The sequence below is a fragment of the Helicoverpa zea genome, chromosome 28 (assembly GCF_022581195.2).
Source record: "Helicoverpa zea isolate HzStark_Cry1AcR chromosome 28, ilHelZeax1.1, whole genome shotgun sequence".
NCBI classification, from domain to species: domain Eukaryota; kingdom Metazoa; phylum Arthropoda; class Insecta; order Lepidoptera; family Noctuidae; genus Helicoverpa; species Helicoverpa zea.
The window spans coordinates 551,721-575,333 of record NC_061479.1 but is presented as its reverse complement, the minus strand read 5'-3'; the positions used below and the strand labels follow the sequence as shown (position 1 = coordinate 575,333).

The window sequence follows — 23,613 nt, the reverse complement described above, 5'->3', positions numbered from 1 at the left end:
GTACCATTCGTGTAGCTCGCGGCGTATAGGAAATTGTAGACGAGACAGTGGAGCTCAAACTTTTACATCAGCTGGGTGTCCGTTTGAAGAGTTTTCTCGTTAAATCTATAGTAATATTATAAAGGTGAAGGGTTTTTTGTGTGTTTGTATGTTTGTTTGCTTAAACGAGCTATTGCTAAGAACTGATTGGACGGATTGGACTGATTTGAAAAACACTTTCAATGTTAGATGCTACTTAATTTTCGGGTTCGTGCAGAAGTTCCCACGGGAGCGGGTGAAACCGCTGGCAGACGTTAGTCAGGTATAAAGCCGAAGAGTATGTATATTTATTTACTTAAACGTGATATTCTTAGGCAGTATTAGACCACTTAAAAAAAAATCTCGGTTTTCCGTAAAACGTCTCGAATCATACTGGCGTTGACGCGCGTAAATAAGCGACAGCAAATAATCGATAAATGCAAAAATTGACTTGTGTAAAAGCGCTGTCAAGTACAATTTGAAAACTTTATCCACTAGTGTGAAATATTATATTTTATCGTAGAATCCGAGCATTGAAAAGCACATTCAATATATAAAACGTACAAACAAACAAGACAGCAGTCGAACTAAATCTGAACACGTCCTCGTAGCTCGCGGCGTATAGGAAATTGTATGCGAGTCAGCGGCGCTCAAAATTTTACATCAATTGCGTTAGGATTTGGACAGGTATCTCGTTAATACATAAATCTTATTGATATTGAGGTACCTATAAAGTTGAAGAGTTTGTATATATATTCGTTTGTTATGCTAGTATCTCAGGAAGTATTATTCCGTATAAGAATAACTCTTCCACACTAACGGCTTTTTCGCTCGGTTTTTGTGCGACACCTCGTCTTAATTGACAATTCACTTTAAAAAACACATGCAAATATCCACTAGTGTGAAATATTATATTTTATCGTAGAATCCGAGTATTGAAAAGCACATTCAATATATAAAACGTACAAACAAACAAGACAGCAGTCGAACTAAATCCGAACGCGTCCGCGTAGCTCGCGGCGTATAGGAAATTGTAAGAGAGACAGCGGCGCTCAAACTTTTACATCAGTTGGGAACTAACTGTAGATGTATATTGAGTTTATTTGATTGTAACTGTCCATTTGGATAGTTTTCTCGTTAATGTATTATACTGATATTATTAAGGTGAAGAGTCTTTTTTACGGTGGTGATCTTAAAAAGTACCAGTCCGATAAAATAAAATATTTTAATGCTAGATAGCTCATTTATCAAAGAAGGCTACTTTTTATCCCGGTGCTCGAACCAACTGCGTGTCAGTCCAGGCGTCTTCGAAAATTGAGTCATCATCATCATCATCTCAGCCATAGGACGTCCACTGCTGAACATAGGCCTCCCCCTTAGATCTCCACAGATACCTGTTGGACGCGACCTGCATCCAGCGTGCAACAAAGTCAAGAATCATGCCAAGAACACCTCTCTCTTAAATAATCAAAATACACGCGTCTATCAATATACATATCCGAATAGACTTAGTTTAGAAACCTCTCGTAGAAATTGCCTCAAACTTAGTAGTAGAGGCGTGTCATACGGGGTTCAAACTCGTACTATAAGCTAGAACCGCTGAACTAAGTATTTCAATAGTTCAGTTCACTGTATTAAGTTTCTTGTGAATATTGGAATCTATATTCTGATGAATCCATAGTAAAGCTTATGCTTGTTCATAGCAATAGTTATGAATGGAATACTATTAATGGTAGGAATTTGGTACGTCTGTCTATGAAATCCTACTAACATCATAAGTATGATGGTTTGTTCTTTCACGCAAAAATTACTGGAACGATTTTGATATAGTTTATACGTATGTATACGCTACGTTATAACTGGGTGACATAGGTTATATTTTAACTGGGTGCAGGAAGTTATTCCTACGGAAGGGAAGCAGGTGAAGCCGCAAAAAATTACTACTACATATTACTAGCGACAGAAAAAAAAAACATCGTGTCTTCCTAACAGAATAGACACGACATAAGACCAGACAGATAGATGAACAGAAAAAAAATTGCTTATAGTTATTTTCAAACACAATAATAACATTAGAAATATGTTTTAACGTCATCAACTGTCCTTATACGATATATTAAAATCTGTCTGTGTGTGTGCAACACTTACATATACATGCAAGCCCGCGGCGACTGCCATATTGTAGTGCAGGACAGTTGTACTCAAACTTTTAACGACTCGTTCTAAAATGTATTTATAACTAAATTGTTTCGTTTTTTCGTTTATAGTGAATTTAAGTAGTGAATATGATGTAATGTGGCATGTATTTCATTAATTAAGATAGAAAAAAAACAATTGATAAAATATTGACTATTTAATGACAAAAGCAAAATAATTTAAACCGGATAGTAAATCTGATCGATCATAAGGTTAAGCAACGGTATTGGGTTGCCCGGGTAACAGGGTTGAAGAAGTTAGATAGTCAGTCGCTCCTAGTGGCACACTGGTACTCAGCTGCATCTGGTTAGACTGGAAGCCAACCCCAACATAGTTGGGAAAAGGCTCGGGAGATGATAAAGGTAGGTACTTGTCATAATATTAATAAAGGATTTCTTGTAAAATACAAGCCCAACAGTGGACAATTTCAATGAAGATCTGATCATAAATACCCAGCTTAATAACCAAGGCTTCTGATTCCGTAGTTCTCCCAATTACAGTTGCCTTATGATACTCGTTATACTTAATGGGGAGTAATTTAGAGCCCCTTTTCCCCCTTTCGAGGTAAAGTGGGGACTTAATGATTATTTATATTTTAAATTGGATTTATTCTGTATTTTGTTTAATGTTTAATGCTGTGTTTAGTACGGCTATTGATGGCTATTCTTACTAGTATTATTAGCTGTTTTCCTGTGGTTTCAAAAGCGTCCCGTGGGAACTACTGCCCGCACCGGGTTAAAATATATCCTATATTACTCGGGAACAGTGTAGTTTTCCAACAGTGACAGAATTTTTCAAATCGGTTCAGCAGTTTCGGAACTTTTAGGGTATAAACAAACAAACAAACAAATGTTTCCCCTTTATAGTATTAGTGTGGATGACAAGTAACTCTGTCTTACTTTAATAACGCTAAAACAACTTAACCGATTGATAAAAAAATAACAGGCATTACCTTATCACACTATTTACTCAACCAAAAAAATCTTACACATTCAAAAGTAAAACCCTACACACAAAAAAGGTTCAAAAAACTTTCACTCAGCATTTCACAAACTACTCGAAATTTAATTCACAAGCATAAAACTTTGGGCACAACTGTTCGCAAGTTGCCAACAAATATTTTGTTGAGCCGCGGGCGAGTAATGAAACTACTTTCAGTACTAGTAAATAATCCTCGAGAAATTTTTCCTTTTTTCCCGAAGAAAAATTTTGCTTTTCACCATATATTATGAGTCTTAGTGGCCAAGTGGGTAAAGAACCAACCTCTTGAGTATGAGGGTGTGGGTTCGATTCCAGGTCAGGCAAGTACCAATGCAAATTTCTAAGTGTGTATGTACTTTCTAAGTATATCTTGGACACCAATGGCTGATAAAAAGGTGAAGGAAAACATCTTGAGGAAACCTGGACTATATAGACCAGGGGTGGCCAACTTTATCAGACCCAAGATCACTTGTCTACCAATGAAACCCTGTGCGATCTACCAGTTACATACTTCTTGAAACCTTAAATGAAACAGCAGAGTTCAATACACAAACATGTAGTATTTTTTATTCTATTAAGAGAGAAAACTTAAATGAGATAAAATAAATCTATATATTAGTGTGAGCATTGCGACTGAGTATCTTCCACTAGTTTAGCATAATCGGGTTTGTAGTTGGAAATAGCCAACCTTAAGGAATCTAGTGTATGAGCGTCTGTCAAGCGTGAACGATGTTTATTTTTAGTTTGTTTTAAGTAGGAAAATGCTGACTCACATAAATATGTTGAACCAAAACACGAATGAAGTTGTTCAACACATTTCTTCAAATTTGGATATTTTTCGTTGGAAACCAACGCCCAGAAATCTAGACCTGAGGTTGACCTTGCTTTTAAAACTATGTCGCAGCGCAGAGTAATAATTTCGTTTTGTAACATCTTGTGCTCCATTTGAAATGTATCTGCAAATTTTGTAGCCAATTCATAGATATTATTATGATCAATGGAGTCATTAAATGGATAACTGACAAATAGAACCAACTTCTCTATTTTTCTGAAATCACTAAAGCGAATTTCGAAGTCTGCTACCACTGCCCTAATTTCTGTCGTGTACTTTTCAGAAATGAAATTGTAGGTAGGATGTTTTTCCATATGATCCTTAATGTTTACAAATTGTTCAAATCTTTTCTTCTCTATGTCAACTATCATAGACACTGCTTGACTTTGAAATGCTGCAATAGAACTCATCATTTCTGTTAATGTTTTGTTCTTGCCTTGTAAATTAAGATTTAATGTACTCAATTTTCCAGTAAAATCTGCCAAAAAAGCTAAGTCACATTGCCAGTCTAAATCACGCAGTTGCCGATAATCATCACCCCTTTCATCAAGAAATTTGATTATTTCGTCCAATAGATCTCGAAACCTTTGCAAAAACTTGCTTCGACTCAACCACCTTACGTCAGTGTGCAATACCAATTCTGGTTCCTTCTCATGTAATTGCTGTTTAAAGAGCCGCCTTTGGAGGGATTTTCCCTTAATTGAATTTACAATTTTAAAAGAAATATCCATCACATGTTTCGTATTTAATCTCTTACTAGCCAGTACTTGTTGGTGAATTATGCAGTGGTAGCTAATGAAGTCTGGAAAATCTTCGTCTTTATGACAAAGAGCAATAAAACCTTTATGAATACCTGTCATTGCAGGAGCTCCATCAGTTGTCATTGATACGAGTTTATACAAGGGTAGCTTAATCTGGCTAATATATGCTTTGAATGCCGTGAATATATCAAAACCACGAGTTTTTTCTTTTAAGGAAATCATGCTTAACAGTTCTTCTTTGGTCGAGAAATCTTCGAAGACCATTCGGATAAAAACAAGTAATTGTGCTGTATCAGTGACATCTGTTGACTCGTCAAATTGAAGCGAAAAAGCAACACAGAGGTCGATATCTTTTTGTAGTTGTTCGTTTAAGTTTTTACTTATTGTTTCTATACGGCGCATCACAGTATTTCGAGACAGCTGTAAACCATGAACAGCTTTTTTAATTTCGTTTTTATTTTTGAAATTCACGAACAGCGAATCTGAGACTTCTTCGAAGATTTCCTTGATGTATTCTCCATCGGAAAAAGGTTTGCACTTTTGTGCAATTCTGTAGCTTACTTGGAAAGAAGCTTCAGTTGCAGCTTTACTTTGCTCAATAGGCCCAGAAAACATGTTTTCTTGGACTTTTAATTGCAATTTTAATGATTGCAATTTGCTCTTTCTTATTTCGCTGTTAGGTGGAAAATCAGTCTGATATTTACTATGCATTGTGTTAAAATGTCGCTCTAAATTTCCTTTTTTGGGTATTGCCAGGGATGTATTACATATTAGGCAGCAACAGTTTCCATTCACCATAGTAAAGAAGTAGTCCAATTCCCATTCTTGGTGAAAGTGATAAGTTTTTGATTTCTTTGGAGCACATTTATCAAGAATCTGCAATAAATTAAATTACAATATTAGGAACATTATTTGTATAATAACAAAAGTAAAAATATCCAATTTAATAAGAATTAATTTCCTAATGTTAGAATACACTTCAAGAAATTTGAAATATGGGCGCGAAATCTTCGTGAAGCGCTTGGGAGGTCAATGACATATCGCGGCACGTAGGTATCACTCAATGTTCGCCAACGATCGGCTTTATTATTTGTATTTGCTTATTTTGAAAGTAAATTTCGTACTACTTGTAGTATAGAAGGCATATTGAGAGAACGTTTGCTATACCTAGTAACAATATCAAAAATATTAACTTACTTTATTTGATGAACCTTCCGAAGCATTTCTTTCCTCATTTGATGTTCCTTCAGCGTTTCTTTTCAACCACTTATCCATAATGTATGTAAACAACAATAAGGTGCGCGTGATACAGAGTCTAGTCGTAATTTACATCGGTAATCCTCGAAACTTCGTAACCCCGGTAGTTTCGGTCGTCAATGACAACTGACAGACTGAGACGTGACACGGAACGGATTGACACCCGCCCCTCCCCCGTATCCCACACGCTTCCCGATTATTGGTCATCGCGTAACGAAAACAAAAGACGTACGTATTACAGATGTAGAATAGAGGATACGTAAATACAGTGACGGAACCGCGATTGAAAAATTATAGGCAGTTTGGTCTTCGTAGGTATTTACATTTTTTTCCCTTGCCACGATCGACTGGACTAACAGTCGCGATCGACCGGTCGATCGCGATCGACCTGTTGGCCACCCCTGATATAGACTGAAATCACAACCCGCATTGAGCAAGCGTGGTGATTAATGCTCAATCCTTCTCCGTGTGAGAGGAGGCCGCAGCCCAGCAGTGGGACAATAAAAAGGCTGTAACAGTACCTATATATTATGAAAAGTTAAGACCTCGTGGTAACTTACCCACGAGCAACGGTTTTCGAGGTCAATCCATGGATGGGTGGCCATCTTATCATGACGAGTTCTCCCGTGTTTCGGAAAGCACGATAAACTGTAGGTCCAAGCTGTCATTTGAACATCTTTGGCAGTCGTTACAGGTAGTCAGAAGCCAGTAAGTCTGACACCAGTCTAATCAAGGGGTGTTGGGTTTCCCGGGTAACTGGGTTGAGGAGGTCAGATAGAGCAGTCGCTCCTTGTAAAGCACTGGTACTCAGCTGCATCCGGTTAGACTGGAAGCCGACCCCAATATAGTTGGGAAAAGGCAACCCCTGTGTGAAACTTGCCAACAAATATTTTGTTGAGCCGCGGGCAAGTAATAAAACTACTTTCAGTACTAGTAAATAATCTTCAAGAAATGTTTCCTATTTTTCAGGAAAAGAATTTCGCTTTTCATCAGAAGGGTTATGTGATTAAGTTAGTTATTGTTTACCCGTTTCCTATGACTAAGAAACTCTAGTTTTCATACTTGTATACTACTATTATAAAGAGGAGTTTTATTTTATTTTTGTTTGTTTGTAATGGATAAGGTCAAAAACTACTGAACCAATTTAATAAAATCTTTCACTGTTGGGAAGCTACACTCTTCCCAAGTAACATAGACTATATTTTATCCCGGTACCGGCAGTATTCTCACGGGACGGGTGAAACCGCGGGAAAACGGCTAGTCATCATATTATAACACCCAGACCACGGCCAACAAGCATGCTCATCACACAAATGACGACCGAACCGGGCGTCGAACCCGGGACCTCAGGTTCGGCATTCATTTTGACATTACGCCATCGAGGTCGTCAAGTTTACCTTTATCATCATCCTCCGAGCCTTTTCCCAACTATGTTGGTGTCGGCTTCGAGTCTAACCGGATGCAGCTGAGTACCAGTGTGCCACAAGGAGCGACTACCTATCTGATCTCCTCAACCCAGCTACCCGGGCAAGCCAATACCCCTTGGTTAGACTGGTGTCAGACTTACTGGCTTCTGACTACCCGTAACGACTGTCAAGGATATTCAATGACAGCCGGGACCTACAGTTTAACGTGCCATCCGAAACACAGTCATAAGTATCTAAGATATACTTAGAAAGTACATACAAACTTAGAAAAGTTGCATTGGTACTTGCCTGACCTGGAATCGAACCCGCGCTCTCATACTCGAGAGATTGTGTCTTTATCCAATAGGCCACCACGACTTTTTTACCTTTATATTAGTAAGATAATAAAAAGGTTCAAAAGGAGCTTTCTTGGGTATATAGAAATCATTTATTCTCTGTGATTTGAGGCCCACAATCCGATTACGGGATTTAAGGATCAAAATTGGTGAAAAAGGGTGCATTTGTTAGTTTGTCGATAATAGTATATTATGTGAAGGTCTAAAATAATGAAAAGATGTAAAATCCATGTTATATTATTGATATTAATTTTTTAATGTATGGATGTTTGTTCTTCTTTTACGCAAAAACGAATGGATGGATATCGATGAAACTTGTCAGCAATTGGTCTACATGTCGCGTAGCGCGACTGCTGTGCACGAGGTCTGGGGTTTGATTCCTGGGTTGGGCCGAAATTTTCGAATTAATAATATTCATCAATTGCCCGGGTAACTGGGTTGAGGGGGTCAGATAGGGCAGTAGCTCCTTGTAAAGCACTGATACTCAGCTACATCCGGTTAGACTAGAAGGCGACCACAACATAACTTTTAAAGGCTACGCAGATGATGAAAAATTTCATTAAAAAACCCGCGTGAAGCCACGATAAACTACTAGTGAATGACACTCTGATTACCCGCACATATCAGAATGTCAGACACGTGTGATCTGACGCCGGCTTCATCGCAGACAATTTGATTGAGTCGCATTATTACGACTTCGTTATAACCAATTGGTGTTGTCGAAAATCAGGACAGAGAGTCGTGTGGAGACGGAAATTATTACGTTTTTTTAACCGACTTTCCGAAAGAGGAGGTTCTATGTATATTCGTCTGTTTTGTTTTGTGATTTCGTAGACATAAAATAAATAAGACATGAACAAAAACACTATTGTGAAATGGCTGCTTTCAAAGAAGCAAAGTTATTTTACGAGAGCTGAGAGTGTTTTCTTTGTAAAATCTTAACTTAATATTATAATGTAATGAGTCTGTTTGTTTGGTTAGTTAAACACGCCAATATCGTGATATTGCGAGATACCACTGGCTAGGTGAGTATTTACTAAATACTACATATTTGCATCAAATTGCCAACAAGGTCGCGGGTAGAAGCTATCAAAACTAAAAGGTCCAGTAATAAACATAAACTTGACACAATTTCATAAAAAATCCTCACCAATATGCTCACCCATCCAACTAGCAGCCGTGAAGATAGCTTAACCCTTTTACACAGCCTTTGTCACAATTACCACTATACAGAACTGGGGTCCAATTTCAACCAATCTTAACCTCAGGGGACCTTTTTAACACAACTGTATGAAAAACTTGTGTGGGTCTAAATGGCCCACAGGAGACGTATAAGGGAAGTTTTTGACAATCCAATTCATTATTTGACAGTTTAATTTTGATTGTTACTGTTTTTTTGTAGCTAGGGACATGGTAATTTGTTATTTGTAAGAAATATGTTAAAGGCAATTATTTTGTGCAGGGGTTGTACAATTACTTTGACGTTTCGAAATTAGGATATTAATGCTAATTTATTCTTTTAATATTTATGAAAATCAAAACAAAATAAAAACTGTTCAATTTTAATTTAAAGGAAGTAAGTAGGTATACTCGTAAGTAGATTTTTTTCTCGACGTCAATGACCAAATACAAACTTTTTATTTGAAAATTGGAAAACGAAACCATTGTTTTTACTTTTGATTCTACAAAAATTAAAGTTTCAGTTTGAGCTCAAAATTATTTATCGAAACTTGTTTGCAAAACAGCATTTTTTGACTTTCAAAAACAAAAGACAGACCCCAAAAACGCCAGCACTTCACCACTTCCTATGTGTTATTGCTGGGAAGAAAAAACTTCTACTTCTATCGACTCCATAGCTCTATTAGTCCGTGATGTTTGTTCATCATAAACTTGATTGCGTTGTATCGCGCGGTTTTGTTCGTTATACGATGTCTCGTAATTGAATTAATATTCATTACATATTACATTATTGGCGTAAGCAGATATGTATAATATACGTTAATAATATCACTGTATACTATTACATCAAAGTCAATCGTGTAGACTACTGAATGTATTTTGAAACGGTTTTCATCAATAGTTAGAGAGATTTTTAAGTGAGATTTTATTGGATCGTTTATAACATTGCGAAAATCGCAGGAATCGAGTTTTCTATATTTACTTTCATAGTAATTTTGCGTGAGGGAATGTTTTTTACACGCTTTTTATTAGCTTCACCTGTATGTTTGTATGTTTGTATGTTTGTAGGTTTGTAACCGACTTCTTTGGGCGCGATTTTGACCCACTTTAAACGGCCAGATTTCGTTCAAACTTTGTAGATTTATTGAGGACCGATGACAATACACTAATTTGATAAAATTATTCCATTTTTAACCGACTTCCCAAAAAGGAGGAGGTTACACATACACATCGATTACTCCGAGGTTTATAGACCGATCTACGTGATTCTTTTTTTGTTCGACTCGGAATAGCTGCCAGTTGGTCCCATAGTCATCAGGTCAGGATCTGATGATGGAAACCCTGAGAAATCGAGGGCAACCTTCGAAAGTTGTAGGCATACATAGGGTAAAAACTTGACACTCAGGTGTACGCCTAAAAGCACTATTCAACTGTGAAGATTTGGAGCTGACCTGATGATGGAGACCAGAGAGGGTCCAGGGAACTCGACAACTGAATATGTAAACCTCGTGTTTGGGCTTAAATTATTTGTATTGACAAAACCTATGCAACAGTGAAGGTTGGGAGCTGACCTGATGATGGAGACCAGAGAAAGTCGAGGGAACTCGACAACTGAGTAAATAAACAAATAAACTGAATATGTAAATACCTCGTTTGGACTTATATTCTTGGTATTGATGAGAACTTCCCACTTGTATGGATAGTGACAACTATTCGTAATATCACCCGTGTCGTCACGTTACGCACCAAATCCTCAACCATCAAGAGACCAACATCCAAAATATGTATTTTACCCATAGTTGAATAAGCTTTATGTTTTACGCATGTTATTTTAGAAGAAATTTACACTTTACATATGTTTAAAATCAAGTAAGTATACAACAAATATTTACTACTTTACTTTTAGATCAAATGTACAAAATCACAATATTGTTAAATTGTCTTTCCATATCTATGTTAATTATTTTAAGATAATATTGTTATTCATATTTAAACTTTGTTAGTATAAGGTCAAATTGTTATATTTATTATGTATATATTCATTGTATATGAGTCATAATGTGTAAATTTTGTTCGAATTTAATGTATACAGCACAAGTGCAAATTATGTAGTTCAAATGTTTTTAAGTATAGTTCATCCTTAGTTCATTTTCGCCCACCAAGGACGTTCCTTCAGTAACGTCCTTGGTGGGCGGTATGTTTGCGACTAACATTTGAATCCTTCCTACTCGCTCGATAGATGGCGTTGTCGCGTTTAAATGCGCGCTATGGTTTCGTTACAAGCGATACTCTAAGACAAAATGTTTTTTTTTTTGTAAGACTTTACTCATTCCGCTCCCGGCCGCCGCCAGCGACGCACGCTCTCCGAGTCCACGCTGCTGCCTCCGCGCCCCGCGCCCCGCACACCGCCCGCTCGCGCCGCGTCTCTGCGTGCGCCGATCTCGCCGTAGCTGCTAGCTACGAGCGACGCCCCGCCCCCTGCTACGAACTGCACGTAGCACTACACCGTAGTGCTACGTCGTAGTCTAGTAAAGGGCTTATTAGTTGAAGTTGCCTTTTTCAAGGCAACTGATACTAAGTGTTTCTTATAACATACGACGTCTAATAATTAGATTAGCCCCCTCAGGGTAAATCCACAGTTTCGTGGTTCCCGGGTGGAAACCTAACGGTGCCAACGACCCCGGGAGGGTGCAGACCCACCGCACCCGCCGAACCCCTTCAGGGCTAGGCAGTCAGGTGGAAGGACCTGCGAAACGGCCTTGGGGGGCCCCCTAGTCGCCAGCAGTGCTCTTTAACCCCCGTTTGTCCACAGCCGCACCCGGGACGGTTGGGTGTCTCTACCCCAACGGCCCGGTTCGGTCGCAAGACCCATAGGGACCCACTGGGCATTAAGATTACCAGCGGGCTTACAAGCTTAGGGCTCACAGTAGGTACTCACCTCCCTGACCACACCCGTCAGGGAGGGTACACATCCCCAGGAGATCCCACCTGGGGAGTTAGGTTAGTGGCCCTTCAGGCCGAAGGACACTTGTCAGCTCAGCTAGCGAGTTTGTTTGTGTTTTTCTTCTCGCTAGCGCAGCGCTAGGAAAAACACGAGGGAGGGCGCCTTTGGGGAAGTGTCCGCTCGAGGAGCTCACGTTTAACGTGTCTCCTCGGGGCATAGGTAGGTTAGCTACCCCAACCCCCCCCACCCCATCCTGTGTATCAAGTAGTTAATTATGACGCAAGACGTCGTAATTAACTACATCCTGGAGGTCGTGGCGAAGGACGCCGACCTCCAAAGGCGTTATGGCGCAAGACTGGCCTCCCTTCAGGAGTCAGTCGAGTGCGCCAACGCTCTATCCGACGCGGGCGCCCGCTCCCGCTCTGGCTCACGCTCCCGATCCCCACTCACCACGAGTGGAAACTCGTCATCCGAGGACGAGTTTCAATTAGTAGAGAGGGGTAAGAGGAGGAAGGGGAAGAGATCGAAGGGGTCAAAAGCCCCTAAGGCCTCTCCCCCCTCTCCCCCTCCCCCCCCTCAGCCACTTCAAGCGGTTTACAGACCGCCTTCCCCCCGTCCATCTAGGCCGGTCAGCCCTATGGCTGACTCTCCGGCCAGTCCAATGGCTGACTCTCCGGCCTCCCCCTCACCCCCCTCGTCACCGATGGCCCCTCGTGCGGCCCACCCAATCCAACCGTCGGCTATAGCTGGTCCGAGCAGCCGACCGGACAGCCCCATGGCCCTCTCACCGGCCACGCCTACGTCATCAGCTAGGAAGCTGAAAGCCCCCCCCCCCCTGTACATACAGGACAAATCGAAATGGACCGAAGTGTCCAAATTCTGCGCGGAGCGCAGAATCAATTACTCATCGGCCAGATCCACGGCCCAAGGGATCCGAGTTCAGGTCCCAACCACTACCGATTTCCGCGATCTATCTCGCGAACTTCGTGGTAGGCAAATCGCCTTCCACACATACTCCCTGCCGGAGGATATCCCGGTAAGGGTAGTCATTAGACGCGTCCCTAGGGAGATCTCCACCGAGGAGATCCTCAAAGACCTCCAGGCCCAAGACATCCCGGCCTTAAAAGTGCACCGCCTACACAAGGCGCGCGGGGGTGACCAGTACGACATGGTACTGGTCATTTGTGAGCAGACCACCGGCCCACACCCCATTTTCAAGATAAAATCGATCTGCTCGCTCACGGGCATTAAGGTTGAAAAGCCATACAAGTCCTCAATTGTAGGACAATGTCATAGGTGCCAGCTGTATGGTCACAGCCAAGGCAATTGTTTCGCCCCTCACAGGTGCGTTAAGTGCCTAGGGGCCCATTCCACGGCGGACTGCCCCCGCCCCAAAGATGTCACGCAATGCACGGAGCCTCCAAGCTGCGTGCTTTGCGGCCAAGCGGGTCACCCCGCCAATTACAGGGGCTGTCCGAAAGCCCCCAAGTTAGCCCAAAGGAGGCTGGCCAAACGCCACAGCGCGCGGCAACAGAGGGAGAGTCCTTCGGTGAAGGCCTCCCAACCCCCCCCCGCCAGACTCAGCCCACAGAGACCGTCTCCATGGAACGCTCTCAATCACCAGAGAGCCTTCCCCTCCCTGCGTCCCACTGCAACCCCATCCATCCCGGGGTTAATGGACACCACTGTCCCTCCCACAGTAACTCCTTCAACCTTGGTCGAGCGGAGAACCACCCCCGCCCCGACCCCTACCGCACAAGCCCCAGGCCCAGTGCGAAATTCCCCTGCCCCCCCCAACGGGGAAAGGGCAATCGACATCATCTTCAACGCCTATAGAGCGTTTTTCACCCCTGCCGCCGATCGCATGGCGGCGGAGGTTAAGGCCGCGGGCAACAATGCCCAAAAGCTACTTGAGATTCTGGGTAGATACCCAGACATAGAGCGGGCCCTAGGGGCACTAAATTACGACTGAATATGGATAGGTCCCATACAACGTCGTCTCACAAACCGCGTTCCCTAAAATTGGCTTACTTCAATGCAAACAGCATGAATGATAAGAAAGAGGAGATCGCAAACTTCCTTTGCGATCACCAAATTGACGTCTTCCTTATCCAGGAAACCTTTCTCAAACCCCACAACCGCGACCCCAAAATTGCTAACTACAACTTAGTGCGCAATGATCGGTCGCGCGGCCCAGGCGGAGGCACTCTTATCTATTATAAGAAATCTCTGCACTGCATTCGATTAGACCCACCAGTCCTAGAGTCAACTCTAGAAGTATCTCTATGCCGGCTAGGCATGACGAATCACCCGCCAGTGACAATTGTCTCTGCGTACATGACTCCAAGAAAGGGGGAGACGGAAAATCACTCCCTTCTCGCAAAAGACCTCACCACTCTCTTCGGCCTGAGCAACTCTGTAATCATAGCAGGGGACCTCAACGCCAAACACCCAGCCTGGAACAGCAGACTGGCTACATCCAGAGGCAAAACTATTTTCAACCTTAGCGGTACTCTTCACTTTGACCCGATCGCCCCAATGGAGCACACCCACTTTCCTCACAAAACGTCGCAGCAATCTGACGTTCTTGACATAGCTCTACTCAAGAACATTAACCTCAGGTTGAAGCAAATCGAAACCATCCACGAGCTTACTTCAGACCACAGGCCAGTATTAGTACACCTAGAGTCTCGAACGGGCCTAGACCCGGACGCTCCAACTCCTACCAGGGTGGTAACTGACTGGAAGAAAGTAAGCGAAAAGCTGGAATCTACCACGTCACCCCACCTTGATAAAATCCCCGATCACATTAGCTCAGTCGCAGACACGACGGTCGCAATCGACTCGCTAACAGAGCACGTGCAATCCATAATTGAGGATTGCTCACGGGAAGTCCCAGAGTTGAGTGATCAACGATGGAAACTGCCCGTCGACGTACGTGAATTGCTAACCGAGAAGAATGCAGCCACACGTGCCTACAGCGCCTTTCCCTGCGAGGAGAACAAAACCCACATGCGCAGATTGCAGCGTGCTGTCAAGACACGCATGGCGGAGTTACGTTCGAGCCGCTGGGACAAGACGCTGAGCGAACTTGAGCCTACTCACCTCGCCTTCTGGCAACTCCAAAGGAAGTTACGTTCAGTCGAGGACAATAACATTCCTCCCATCACCAGACCCGATAAGAGCATCGCCTTTGAAGATGCCGAGAAAGCGGAATGCCTAGCCGACAGCTTAGAGTCCCAATGCTCCCCCAGCTCACAACCCTTCGACCAGCGCCACCTCGAAAAGGTGAACGCAGAGGTCGAACGTAAAGCAGCCCTCCCACCCATTGATGACCCAGATGACCCCCTACCCCCCGTCACTGTAGACGAGGTAGAGGACATCATCAAAAACCTACAGCCGAGGAAAGCTCCCGGCAGGGACGGAATCACGAATAGAGTCATCAAACTCCTTCCCGCCCAAATGATTGTTCTATTGGTAGCCATCTTCAATGGCGCCTTGAACAATAACATCTTTCCCCAAGCCTGGAAAGAAGCCACAGTCATCGGCATACCCAAACCAGGCAAACCTAAATCGGAGCCTTCGAGCTACAGACCGATCAGCCTCCTCACCTCTCTCGGCAAAATCTATGAGAGACTTATTCATAAGCGTCTCAAAGATTATGTCGAGAGAAAGAGCCTTATACCTAACGAGCAGTTTGGATTTAGAAACCAACACTCGTGTGTCCACCAAGTGCACCGTATCGTCGAGGACGTTAGCGTTGGGTTCCAACGCAAACTCCCGACGGGGGTGCTCTTCTTCGACATAGCGAAAGCCTTCGACAAGGTCTGGCACAATGGCTTAATATATAAGCTATACCAACTAGGAGTGCCGGATCGTCTCGTACTCATCCTGCGAGACTTTCTGTCGAACCGCACCTTTCGTTACCGCATCGGCAAGTCATTGTCTGACCCACACCCGATCACTGCGGGAGTCCCTCAGGGCTCTGTCATCTCCCCACTCGCCTTCTCGCTGTACACGAGCGATATTCCCAAGTCCCGAAAAGTTAAACTTGCACTCTTCGCTGATGACACGGCCATATACTATACAGGCCGTGACATTAGAACCATTGCCCGAACCCTACAGGAGGCAGTCAATAACTTAGCTGACTGGTTCCGGAAGTGGAGAATCGAAGTGAACCCGGACAAAAGCCAGGCGGTGCTGTTCAGCAGACCACGCCACAAGCCTGGCACTCCCCCCCCTGTCACCATGAACGGCAAGCCTATTCCTTGGAAAGAGCAAGCCAAGTATCTAGGAGTAATCCTAGATAAACATCTCACGTTCGCTCCACACATCAAAGCGGCCCGCGGCAGAGCCGCCTTCGCTATGAGCCGCCTCTACTTCCTGACCAATGCGTCAAGCAAATTAGCTCTCAAGGCTAAACTGCGCCTCTACACAGGAGTGATCCGTCCCATCATGACGTATGCGGGAGCCATTTTTGCCCACGCAAAGCCCCGCTTCATCCACAGAATGCAGACCCTGCAGAACAAGTTTTTCCGTAGAATAACCGGAGCGCCCTTCTACGTTCGTAACGAAATGTTACACGTCGATCTTAGAGTGCCTACCGTGGCGCAATTTCTCAAACGCCTCACCAAGCGTCACTTCGACGGTGCAGTCAAGCACCGCAACCCATTGATCGTATCGGCCGTCCGATACGAACCTTCGCGGATGAGTAAACTCCGCCGGCCAAGGCACACCCTGACCCTTCCTGACGACCCCATCACAGTGCTCCAAGAGAGCCGTAGGGAGACTAGCACTCTCAGGAAACACAAACACATCCGAAAACTTCCGAAACCTCGCCGCCGAGGTACGCGTACGCGTAGAAAGTCAAACTCCCCCCCCCGACCCTTGCTTAGCCAGCCCGCGTAGCTGAGCGTTAAAGTTAAAACGCCCCTTAAATCATGATCCAGCCTGTCCCTTTGCTGTAGTCAGCGACGCCCTAAGCCGAGGCTCGTACCCCACAGGGGGTGCCCTTAGCGCAGTCGCTTAGTTTATAAGCTTTTTTGCCCCTGGCTGGAGGCCTTAAGCTCTAGGCATCCACAGGGATTTGTCCGGTTAAGCAGTAAACAGCCTCCTAGGCTGAACTGCGAGATGCCATTCACAAAAACAAAAAAAAAAAAAAAAAAAAAAAAAAAAAAAAATGTAAGACTTTAATATACCAGCTTAGAACAGTGCACAGAGGAGGTTTTATTTATCATCACTCCATCTTGTGTACTAGTAGGTCAGCAGATCACCTAGTAGCTTAGCTAGGAAACAACAGTCGATAAGGCAGGACTCGTTGTTATTTTTATTTCCAATAATTATCTTTAGCCGTTTTCTCTAATATTGTCAATTTTTTGTATACTAAAGAGAATTTTAATTCTACAAAACAAATAATAGTTTAAAAAAAAAAACTAAATCTACTTTAAAAAAAAAACAAACTAAAAAACAGAAAATGCAAAATATCTTGATTCCTTTAACTAACAAGGCTATAATACTAAAAATAGTTGCCAGAATAAGGCGAAAAATTTTTTCGATCGTAAAGCACTCTCTGATGCTTCGCATCACGAGTCGTGCAATAGTTTAAAATTAAAAAGCTATTATAAATAATCCAAACTAAAAAGTAGAAAATAAATAATAGTTTTAAAAAAAAAAACTAAAAAACACGCTTTTTATAGAAAACCGAAATAAAAAACAGCAAATAAATTTTAATGAATTTAAATTAAGAAAATAGTGTTCAAAATTTCAATGAATATAAATTAATAATAGTGTGAATACAAAAAAAATATTTAAAAAAGCGTGGGGTGCATGGTGTCAATAGTTATAAATATTTTATTGACAGATATGAGTAGAGTGATTTTCATTTCGATATGACCTTAAAAAGCACCCCACGCTTTTTTAAATTTTTTTTTTGTATTCACACTATTATTAATTTATATTCATTGAAATTTTGAACACTATTTTCTTAATTTAAATTCATTAAAATTTATTTGCTGTTTTTTAGTTCGGTTTTCTATAAAAAGCGTGTTTTTTAGTTTTTTTTTAAACTATTATTTATTATGTGTTTTACTTTACGAATAAACAAAAAACTACTTAGACCAATTTGAATTATTCTTTCACTATTAGAATGCTATATTATCCCCGACTGATACACAACGGGTTACGCCACCTATTTCTTACATAAACTATCAAGATAAAACTTTGTATCTATGTTTGTTACCCTTTCACGCAAAAACTAGACAACAGATTTTTTTAAATTTCACAGTGACGTGCCTTACACATCAGACTACAAAACAGGCTACTTTTCACACCACGAAACCATCAAAAACATACCAAGTGAAGACAAAAATATTTGTTCCAATCTCTGTCCACCCCTTTCCGTAGCAAGCGTGATGTTTCAGGCTAAGCACGAATGCGTGAGTGTACCACAGATAGGGTTTAAAAGCTTACTGCAAGAGCTTTCTCCTGTACACTGAATGTGCTGAAATATACGTACGTAGACTGGTGTATAGTGCAGTGATGTTAAATTGTAGTTCTCGAGTTTTGTGAGAGTTAACTGTGTTATTAAGGTCTCTTTAAGTAGTAGAGTAATGTTAAGACAACAGGATTTAGTAAACTTACTTATCTTATCAATAACATTAAAAAAGTCGTGGTGGCCGAGTGGATAAAGAACCAACCGAGTGTGTGGGTTCGATCCCAGGTCAGGCAAGTAACATTGCAACTTTTCTAAGTTTGTATGTACCTCTAAGTATATGTTGGACACCAACGACTGTGTTTCAGATGGTACGTTAAGCTGTAGGTCATTTAACATCCTTGGCTGTCATTTGAACATCTTTGGCAGTCGTTACTGGTAGTCAGAAGCCAGAAAGTCCGACAACCAGTCTTACCAAGGAGTATTGCATATTTCTCTCCCTACAGAATTTTATCAGAATAATGCGAAAGTATAACAAAGTAGGTAACTTACCACCGCCATTTATCTATTTTGGAAATGACAGAATATTAATAAAATAGATACCCATTCTTCTATAAAAGTACCTACTAAATGTTAATATCAATTCTTTTTATAGCAACATTACTTAGTAATAATGGTCACCAGTGGCGGCCCTAGGGGTGTGCGAACTGTGCCATCGCACAGGGCCTTGCGCTTGGGGGGGCCTCGCGCTACAACCCACACTAATATAAAAAAAAAATATTATAAAAAAATATAAATCTTGTCCAAGAAAAAAAATGTGCATTTTTTCTTTACTTTTAATTCATTCTGCGTTTACTTTTTGAGTCCTCAATTTAACAAAAAGTTGGCACCAAAGTAACAAAAACCACTGGCTCTCGATCCAGTCACGAATTCTTTTTATTTGTGCTTAATTCCGAGTTTAATTTGAGAGTCCTTAAACAAACAATTTAAAAAATTCGCGCTCGCTACGCTCGCGACTGTTCACTTCGCAGTACCTTTCCTTCTAACTTGATTAGAGTAGTTTTATGTCCCAAAACTACGATTTTCGCGCTCGCTACGCTCGCGACTTCACCTTCCACTGTTGTTTCTTATACAAGTTTAGGTGTTTCAGTGACCCAAACCTCAAAATTTTCGCGCTCGCTACGCTCGCGGCTTCACCTTCCACTGCTGTTTGTTGTACAAGTTTAGGTGTTTCAGTGACCCAAACATCAAAATTTTCGCGCTCGCTACGCTCGCGACTTCACCTTCCGCTGCTGTTTGTTATACAAGTTTAGGTGTTTCAGTGACCCAAACCTCAAAATTTTCGCGCTCGCTACGCTCGCGACTTCACCTTGCACTGTTGTTTATTATACAAGTTTAGGTGCTTTAGTGCCCCAAAGTTCAAAATTTTACTTGATTTATTTTTTCATCGATCCTTTTTTAACTGAACCTAGACGGTAGCGCCGCTTTTAAGTCCTTTTATTAACAAGAAAACAACTCCTAGTTTCCGTATGAACCTTCTTATTTACGACGTTCGAACTACTCAAGTCACAATCTTTCAATACATAGGGGGCGCTTTTGTCATGATTGCACCCGAACGCTACATGAGCTAGAGACGGCCCTGAATCAGTTATACGAAGAGCTGAATATTATCTCGGTGCTGAAATATATATTAGAAAATAATTTAACTGAAATTTATCCCACTACCGAAATAGTCTTGAGAATTCGAATAATAAAATATTCATATCGAAAAAGCAGTTTTTCGTGGCTTAAAATTATTAAAACATGTTTAAGGAATTCGATGACACAAGATCGCCTTTTAGCCCTTGCTATTCTTTCGATCGAAAATGACGTTGCACATACATTCCATTATTCTGCTTTAATTAAAGATTGTAGTCTTAAGAAAAGTCGCAAGCATCAGATCATTTTAATATTTGTTAATTTTGTGATTCTTTAAATATAAACTGTAGTAAAATTAAATTTTATTAATTTGTTTAACTTGAGCATTTCTCCTCAAACATGACGTTTAGCTAAATCAAAACACCAGCTTACTTTCGCAACACATACTTTTCACGTAGGACAAAGGGCCTCGCATAGACCTGCCGCACGTAGCCTCGCAATGGCTAGGGCCGCCGCTGATGGTCACCCTATCGTAAAAAGCTAAATAATTTGTCCCTACTCGCTACCATAGAGTACACCCTAATCCCTAGGGTTGCCAACAATATTCGTAAAATATCATTCACAAATCGGGCAATTTGTTTTTATTATGTGGCAGGAATAGGGTTGCTAATACAATAAAATTATTCACTTGCATTCCAACAATAATCAGAATCACTGTACCTTATAAAAAACCCTACATTTATGCATGATAGACCTTCGCGGTAAAGTAAAAAAATCCTGAAAAGATTTTCATGTGGTTTTAATCAATATATCTATAGTAATTTATGGGTGATGCGGAGTAATACTTGGACGCCTAATTAATGTTCTTTTATATACGTTTTTATGTTTGTACATAGTATTTTTATTTTTAAAGTAAGTAATTTAAGTTTGTATATACAATGTGTACATATTTATTAGTCACAAGCTTCCGCCCGCGGCTTCGCCCGCTTAGAGTTCGGTTATATCGTGTTTCCAAGAGAGTTCTTCAAAAGTTCGGGATAAAAACTATCCTTTGTACTATCTTTGCTATCTTTCTCAAGATCAACTCTATCTCTGTACCAAATTTTATTAAAATCAGTTCAGTGGTTTAGACGTGAAAGCATAACAGACAGACAGACAAGCAGAGTTACTTTCGCATTTATAATATTAGTAGGGATTTTAACACTCTTTTCTTTCTCTATCAGTTGGTCGAAACCATATAGAAATCTGTTTACCATTTTAACATACACATACAGACAAATATTACAAAAGAGTTTGTTATGCAGTAATTCCGCTACAAGCCACAAACTTCACGCCTCAGGGTTGCCACACTCTGCAATCAAATTAAAAAGTTTAAAGCCATTTACAGTATGTTTCGTTATTATTAAATTTAATGTTATTTAACTGAGTTTTGTGAAAAGGTCGAGTTTTGTGGTCTAATTAGATTTTGTTATTATTGTTTATTAGGTTTTGTAAAGGATTATATTTATTTATAACATTAGTTAGACGATATTTTTGGGTAGGAGCTATGAATTTGATTTAGGAATATAATATCAAAATACACATGTACTACTACGCAAGAGATCACTCCACACTACATAGATATTAATGATATCTTCTGTAGTATAGCTGAATAATAAATAGGCTACTTTTATCTAGTTGCAAGAAAGCGGTCATCATCCCCCTGTCCTTATCAAAATCTTATGTGGTCGGCGCAGCATGTCTTCTTCTTCCATGCTCTTCTATCTGCCGTCATCTCACAAGTAACATTCTTTCTTACCATATCTACTTTCACACAATCCATCCATCGTTTCTTTGGTCGTTCCCTTCCTCTATATCCATCCACGTTCCTCCCAATATGAGGATTATTCCTCCACATCACATGCCAGCCGATTTCCAGATAGTTTTTCGGAGAATGAAATAACATAGAAAATCCATCAAATAAAATTAAACTACCCACCCAAACAGTTACAAGGGCTGTAACACTATAAAACCGACACTACAGTGAATAAAAACAATTTGTCATATATACGAAACCTCTTAATTTGATTGCAAGACACCCCTACTTGATTAAGTAAAGGCCATTCCCAAAATTGTATCCATCTATTGATTTGATTATACTAGAGATACCTTCTTGGTTCACCATTGACCATTATATCTTAGGGCCGGCTCCCGATATTCTATCTGTTACAGCCTTTTTTATCGTCCCACTACTGGGCTGCGGCCCCCTCTCACACGGAGAAGGATTGAGCATTAATCACCACGCTTGCTCAATGCGGGTTGCTGATTTCAGACTATATAGTCCAGGTTTCCTCAAGATGTTTTCCTTCACCTTTTTTAATCAGTCATTGGTGTACAAGATATACTAAGAAAGTAATACAAGCTTAGAAAAGTTGGCCTTCCCTGACCTGGAATCGGGCCCACACCCTCATACTCGAGAGATTGGTTCTTTACAAACTATGCCACCACGACACTATTGATTTCTTTACTAGAGATAGAATTCTCATGACTCTTTTACGAGAAGAGCTCATGGCTAAGTCAAAGCCGTGCGAATTGACTGATCAAAAGGTTAAGCAATGCTTGATGAACAGTCGGTCCGTGAATGGGTGACTATCTTGTCATGACGAGTTCTTCCGTGATTCGGAAGGCACGGTAAACTGGTGGGTCTTGGCTGTCATTTGAACATCCTTGGCAGTCGTTACGGGTACTCAGAAGCCATTAAGTTTGACAAACAGTCTTAACAAGTATTGGGTTGCCATGGTATCTGGGTTGAAGAGGTCAGATAGGGCAGTCGCTCCTTGTGGCACACTGGTACTCAGCTGCATCCGGTTATACTGGGAGCCGACCCCAACATAGTTAAGACAACAAAGACCAACAGATGAGATATAATTTAGACATTAGCCCTATACAAGTAATATCTTTCTATTTCCAGTTAGATAGCACAGATATATATAAGTTAATTTTATTTTTTTTATTTATGATAGCACAGATAGATCGCATATTGGGATGGGCAGTTAATTTGATTACGGGACACCCCTATTCGGTTTAACTCAACCTCTTAGTGTAAGTAAGTTAGTCTGAGGGCTTTTGGCTAATCATGTTATTTACCAGAGGGTTTGACTGTGGTGAATAACTGTACTATTATTTATGTGTTCAAAAACTACTGCACCGAATTTAAAAAATCTTCCATAATGATGATTTTAGTGAAAATGCTATTAGAAATATATTTTGGAACAGATTTTGAAGCAGGAGTAAAAACATATCCCTTCTTCTGATAAAGTTGGGTAAAAACATCAATGATCTAAGTATTAAGGTAGACACATAAATATTTTGTTTAAAATCTTTGATTTTAAGCAATAAAGTAAACAGATTTTTGTTTTAAATCCCAGTGAATTTAAATACGATATCCCTGCATACCGCTTACATATGAAAAATGGAAAATATTACTACCTACATACAATGGCAAAAAAATGCTAAATGAATTCGAAAAAACAAAGAAAAAACTGCTTTTGATAGCCCTACCCTTTATTGGTTAGCACTTACGAGTATATAAGCATAAAAACATTTAAACGAGAGCTGTATATAGGTAGTAATATT

General features: G+C 40.9%; 2 protein-coding genes across 7 annotated transcripts in view; both read right to left on the bottom strand.

Annotated features, from left to right (window-relative positions):
* LOC124643609 (fasciclin-3) overlaps positions 1–23,613 on the bottom strand; it is a 209,795-nt gene that overhangs the window by 29,410 nt on the left and 156,772 nt on the right. The window lies entirely within an intron of this gene.
* On the bottom strand, positions 3,630–4,862 carry LOC124643611 (general transcription factor II-I repeat domain-containing protein 2B-like). 2 transcript variants are annotated; one of them, XM_047182619.1, is made up of 2 exons: positions 3,969–4,862; positions 3,630–3,716 (listed from the first exon to the last, which is right to left on the bottom strand). In XM_047182619.1, the coding sequence occupies exons 1-2, from the start codon at positions 4,756–4,758 to the stop codon at positions 3,661–3,663; spliced, it is 846 nt and encodes a 281-aa protein (XP_047038575.1). In that variant the 5' UTR covers positions 4,759–4,862; the 3' UTR covers positions 3,630–3,660. The 2 variants fall into 2 exon arrangements, with proteins under 2 accessions (XP_047038575.1, XP_047038576.1); XM_047182620.1 differs by lacking the exon at positions 3,630–3,716 and having other exon boundaries at positions 3,736–4,151; positions 4,232–4,862.